The sequence below is a fragment of the Arachis ipaensis genome, chromosome B07 (assembly GCF_000816755.2).
Source record: "Arachis ipaensis cultivar K30076 chromosome B07, Araip1.1, whole genome shotgun sequence".
NCBI lineage: Eukaryota > Viridiplantae > Streptophyta > Magnoliopsida > Fabales > Fabaceae > Arachis > Arachis ipaensis.
In genome coordinates, this window is record NC_029791.2 from 5,680,511 (window position 1) to 5,686,804 (window position 6,294).

The 6,294-nt window shown below is 36.1% G+C and overlaps 1 protein-coding gene across 1 annotated transcript; it reads right to left on the reverse strand.

Annotated features, from left to right (window-relative positions):
• Positions 964-5,673, reverse strand: LOC107609296 (BTB/POZ and MATH domain-containing protein 5). The gene is made up of 5 exons (XM_016311188.2): positions 4,930-5,673; positions 3,849-4,194; positions 2,436-2,715; positions 1,600-1,761; positions 964-1,525 (listed from the first exon to the last, which is right to left on the reverse strand). The coding sequence occupies exons 1-5, from the start codon at positions 5,337-5,339 to the stop codon at positions 1,338-1,340; spliced, it is 1,386 nt and encodes a 461-aa protein (XP_016166674.1). The 5' UTR covers positions 5,340-5,673; the 3' UTR covers positions 964-1,337.

Sequence of the window (6,294 nt, forward strand, 5' to 3'; positions counted from 1 at the left end):
CAATGTCAGATTTTCTATACATAAATTCAGTATATTTATACTTTTTTTTTTTACGGACAGTATATTTATACTTATATAGTTATATTACACACAACTTTTCACACAATTCAGAGAAACAAAAAAAATATTATAACTATAATTTTAGCTACATAAATTATTATATTCTATTTTTTATTTGGTGAACTAAACGGGACATAGGCCCAAAGAAAAAAAAAACCAATAAAAATCTGACTGGGGAATAACTACCCCTTTCCATCATCATGTAATGACTCCTTCAAGTACTGTGGCACAGTATCTAGAAAGATGAAGTCGAGGGAGGGTGAACTTAAGGCCTTAAACTCCTTCTACATAGTTGGCCAGAAAATTGTCCACCTTCTAGCGGGCTCATTATACATTTGTATCTATAGCATTAGGCCTATAAAATGTTGGATAATTCGATAAATATGCTCGTTGTAACAGCAAGATGGAGATATCTTTGATGGTGGGACCAAAAAAAAAAACTTTGATGGTGGGAATAATTTATTGAGTATAATTTATGGCGAAAACTCAAATGCACCTAAAAATTAATAACCGAAAGCCGTTAGACACATGGCTTTTTCACTATGATTTATAGTAACTTGTTTCTTTGAATTAGACACATGGTTTTTTCCATTTTTTTCCCTCTTCAATTAGGGGAAATAACTTATCAAACTTCAAAATGCATTAAAAAAACCACCACCGAGATTATCCATTGCCTATTGAAGAATTCAGATGAAAATAAAATGAGTAATTACAAAGAATTCCCGGGTTCACGTACAATTCGATCGTGCACATACCCAAACACTAGTTGCACATAAATGTCTGCTAAAATTGAGCAGACCCGTAAGTGTAAGAAAATGGCTACTCAAGTTTAAAATTCATAAATTTCCAATAGCCTGAAACCAGAATACTTAGAACTGGCATTTCCATATAAGGCCCTAGTCATCTATTGCTTATATCAGAGAAATATATTATTGTACAAATAAAATGTTGTGAGCTAGTCACTAACAATTGTGATAATGTTATCATGAAGAAAATGATTGCTACAAAATGAATATTTTTTGTACATGGTACACAACAACACCACCCAACTAGAAGGGAGAGAAACGAATGACTTGATTGAATCAGAGTCGGTTCTCAAGCCCTTCCCTTCACTCTTTTCCCCTTCAAGACCCAAACTCACAAACACATGCTAAGAGGGTTAAAATATAGCACAATTAACTAGAACGAAGACAGGAGCAATAGTCCAGCAACCCAATTATCCACTTCTAAAAGTATATTCAGTGTCAAAAGTCTACTACTCCAGAGGTAGCTCATTTTTAGTGACTTCTCTGCACTAGCAACATACACATCACTTGTGACATTGACAACAAAAACCTGCATACGCATACCACTAGTAGTGGTCTACCTCTTTTTCCTAAACTACTACCCATTGAAACATTGGGAAGTTGGACAGAAAAGGGTTTTCCCTCTCCTTTGCCTTTATCATTTTTATCAGCATGATCACCTGCATTTACAAAAGATTCAGAGAGATACCAGTGTGTGACAACAGATATCAGATTCTTTGCCTGACCCTCCTACCATTTGTGTCACCACCTTCTGATAGCTGCGCCCACACGCTCTGAGATTTTTCCCCTCCGCTGCAATTGTCACTCTCACAGCCCGCAATTGTCTTCAAGATCTCTGACTGTAGCCATGGGCATTTTTCTTTCATATGCTCAAATCCATCTGACCTCATAACAGCTAAAAGTCCATACAAAAAAGGAACCATCATATGAAGTATGTAAAAAATTAAGGTAAAGGAAATAACAAGGTCAATGTTTTTAATTAACTCTTTACGCGATTCTCTGCAAGTGTATATGTATGTGTGTGTGTTTGTGCGTGTGTGTGTGTGTGTGTGTGTGTAGCCTGACATGTTTGAAAAATGAATCAAGGAAGTCCAATACTGATAACTAATTATGACACTAATGAAAATCTAATGATTGTGGTGTCCAGTGTGTTCATCTAAGCCAAGGAAACTGCTCCTCATGCCCCAGAATCAGAGCATGGAACAAAAGTCATCCCAGCAATTCATGATCCATAATTTTCTAAAATCTCAAGAACAAACAAAACGAAATGCAAAACACAAACCCCTCACCAGATGCTGTGTTTTATATTGGAATATGCAAGCACAGAAAATTAAAAATAACTAAGAAGGGAAAAGGAAGGAGTGAAAAAAGAAAGTAGTGGAAGAAAACTAACAAAAAGAAAGGGGGGAATTCTAAATTTGAAACTGTATCTGCATTCTAACCATGTTTCATTTCAGGTCTAATTTTAAGTTAGCCGTCACTAACAAAAACTTGCAAGGAAATCATCCCTATTAACGTGTGTATGATTGCAAGTTGAGAAAGAGGTAAAGTGATGACAATAAAGCATACCTGCTAGATTTTGAGCAGCAAATTTTAGGCAAACAGATTTTAACTCTGTAGCATGGCAATTGTCAGCCAAAGTCAAAATATTGGCCACGGAACTCACACAAATGTCCTTGCAAAGACAAGATTCACACATCAGTTTAAGCCTCTCCAAGCCATACTTGTCTGCTGCAGCTAACAACTTCCCTTTCAATGTATCCGAAGCTGGAAAATCACTATATGTGGTAGATGGAACCATGTCCACCTCTTCTGTAAGGGTATCCCTATAGACAAAGTGCAGCATGGCCTGCAAAAGTAAAAGGAAAATTAGGATACCTAGGTAGGGTGCATAATGTTTGTACCTATTTTGCAAGAAAAATACTTTCAAAAATATTTTTTCTGAGTTTATGGAGAGTTGCAGACTGCTTTTATAAGCGCTTCTTTTACAGAGAAAAATCATGATTAGAAAATAATTTAATGTTCTGCTTTCTTTTCTGAGATGCATGTGAGAAGAAAATTCTGGTTTTAAGAGATGCAGAAGAAGGGAGATTTATTAAAAGTATAACCAAAATTTTAATAATTATATCCAAATGCAAAAGAGATTTTTCTTATGATTAAATCAGTTCTGAATAGTATCTTAAACATATATTTTTAAATGTGGTACTAAAAGATTTTGACAAATGATGTACAAAAGCACAATCGAAACAACTCTGACAGGGGGCATGTGGCAATTATTAATTCTTATATAAGTTTTTTACTGTGAAGGGTGCGTAGATGTGTTCTGTTGCGGGTTCTAAATTATGTGCTGAAAAAACTCTCTCCTTTGGAAAGGACATGTACTTGGTAGGTTTTTTTCGCCTTGGGCAGACTATTTCTTTCTTCTCTAGCGAAAAAATGAACAGCAAAATCATTTAACAAGTTCATTTTCAAAGCCATGTGCTGTGTCTATATATTGGCTTACCTTATATTTTTAATGTTTTTTATGCAAACAGAAATGGTAACCTTCAATTTTCAATGGATCAGTTAATCAGCCCGAGCGTCGCACGGGCGTATACTAGTGACGTGTACAGAATCACATGGCATCCGCAAAATCAGTAAAGGCGGGAAAATAAAATAGAATGGCTGTTTCTTTCTACATTTGACAACAATCGTGACTAGATATGGAAAGACTAATGTGCCACATCATTCATTTGTATATCCTCATTTCATTTCATACTAAACAGCTATTTATTTTTTAAAAAGGCTTATCTTTTTGCAATTTGAAAACTTTATCTGTATTTTCTCCCTTAATTCCTGCAATATCATTTTTCTATATAGAAAATCATAAAGTCTAGCAAAAGAACTCAGACGAAAACACAATAACTGAAAGTAAATCCTAGCCAAACTCAATGCCATGAATGAAAGAAAATCAGGAAGGGGACCAAAATAATACGTTTTTACCTTAAAAACCTTAGGTTCTAAATCTGATATTGTGATCTCTCGCTTTTCTGCATCTAAGCCTTCGAAAAACTTCGATCGAAATTGAGGGGATCTAGCAGCCAACACTAACTTATGAGCAGGAAACTTCTCCCCAGCTACATCAAAAGTAACATCTGAGCCTTCCATATTTTCCAATAGCATACCAAAATGAGATCCGATGTCTGACTCTGGTACACTGATAGAGTGAAGTTGCGGACAATCTGTAGCTGAAACCACAACTCCAACTGTACAGTTGATTTTCAAGCAATCGTTCTTAAGAAAATCAGAGGTTTCAAGCACAGACCGTCTGAAAAACCGCTTGTACCCCCTGCAAGAATAGATAAACTTTATCATCACTTCACAACCATCAAAATAGCACAGTACTTTTTTTCGCATTAACCCAGCATCCATTTCAGCGTCTAATTGGCATAAAGGGGAAGACAAAAGGAATATGATGATGTATCGAAGACACTAAAAAGGACAGAATTAATGGAACGCGCGCTTTTTTTTCCGTTAAGCATTCGATTTGTGCATCACAAGACCCATGGCAAAAATAACAATTATCCATATAAATTACAATAAATACTATTCTGACCAGTATAATGTTTTCAATTGAGTTAATTATGAGCAAGAACGACCCAATCAAGAACAATAATGAACTGTTCCTCTAAGTCTAAGGAAGAACAATAATGAACTCACTTTGAGATGACAATGTTACATTCCAACTCCACTTCTATCATATAAAAAATTATTCTCTCCTCACACCATCATTTTGTATCCACAAACATTGAATTATGAGCGTATCAAATATACAAAGTTAAGAATATTGCAGAATGGAGTAAATAATCATGAACCTGAGGCCAGATAATCCCTAATTTCTCCTCACATATGCAACATAAGCTTCATTACACATACAAACACCATGAAAAATCAAAATCGAACTAAATATCACCGCAAACCAAAAGAAAGGAAAAGCAAAATCAAACTCGGAACACAATAGAATTGTCATAGGATTCATATATAAACTAGGAAAAAGAAAAATCGAGAATCCGTAAAACCCTACCACATGCTTCCCTTGTACTTGAGGGTGTAAGGTCCACTCTCGAGCGACCGATCGAAGTGGCTATGGACCTTATGCTTTCCCTGTCCACTCTGATCAACAAGCGTGAGCTCGAAAAGCGCCCTCACATCGGTTCCTTCGCTAGCGAGAGCGATGAACGCCGAAACGTAAGCTGAGTTATCCTCCGGATTCTTCCCGTCGGGGTAGAAGTAGATCGCCCACTGGTAACCTCCGACACAGAAAACGTCGCTCGCGATGTGTTTTCCGATTCCCATACCCTTCGCCAAAGAGTAACCCTGGATCACAAACTTATGTGAGCCGTTCACCGTCTGCGTCACCGACCGCGAGGTCGTCGGAGACATCAGCGCCATCGCCGTCGCCGACTTCTCTGGCGTCGTCGAGGTTCCGGCCATGGCGGTTGGTTGTTAGCTCTCTGCTATCAGAATCGCAGATTCATGCGATTTCGGTGCGAAACGAAACGACGACGGAGAACGAATTCAGCTCAATCTGAACGGGAAATGAAATTAAATTGAAGCTGAAATGGAAATAAAAACGAAAGTGAACTGGATTTGGGGAATCTGAGGAATTTGGAATCTAAATTCCAATTTTGCTTTTATTTAATTTAACTCTCTTTTTTTTTTCTAATTTTGTTTTTCTTTTTTTGCTGGGAAGGAAGAAGAAAAGAGTAAGAGTTTTGGGTTTGAGATTGGTATTGAATTGGGTGCGTCAGTCGTCACGGTCTGGAGACTTCTGAGGTAACGGTGGTTGACGTCATTGGGGGAAAATTTTTGAAATGAAAAAATTGATAGTAATAAAATTTCGAACTAATCAAATTGCGTTAAAATGAGGCAATTTTCTTAAATAAATAAAATAGAGATCAATTTTATTTGATTATACATTTTTTAAAACGAAAACATAAATATATTTTTTTATGAATTTATAGAAATCTCTATTGACAATAGCGGTTTATGTGTATTGAATGTTGAACGTAAATTATTGGAGGTATTAATGATTTAGATTGAGTGTGTTACTAATATCCAAGTGTCTAACTTCAAAAGTGTCTAGTATATCAAGAGTTTTCAATTTGAAATGGATGCTTCATTCGGGAAAATGCTCAATTTTTTTTCATGAATCAAATATTCACGCTTCTATTTGGAATAACACCCTTTATTTTGAGTGTTAACAACGTCTATTTTGAGAAAAAAGTAGGTTCGCAGGTATTACTCTTAGATGATGCCCTTTGAGTTAGGCGTTATCAGCGCCGAACTTTCTTTGAATTAATGATTAAAGTATGCATGCATGTGCTATTAATTAATAATGAAATGCAAAAAGCATGCATGCACTAATGTTAATTCATGAAGCTTATAT

Excerpts from the sequence above, each read along its gene's own strand:
- LOC107609296 (XM_016311188.2), bottom strand. The coding sequence starts at position 5,339 with ATGGCCGGAACCTCGACGACGCCAGAGAAGTCGGCGACGGCGATGGCG. Across the intron at positions 2,716-3,848 it reads TAGAACCTAAGGTTTTTAAG|GCCATGCTGCACTTTGTCTA; the intron begins GTAAAAACGTAT and ends TTACTTTTGCAG. Across the intron at positions 1,526-1,599 it reads AGAAGGTGGTGACACAAATG|GTGATCATGCTGATAAAAAT; the intron begins GTAGGAGGGTCA and ends TTGTAAATGCAG.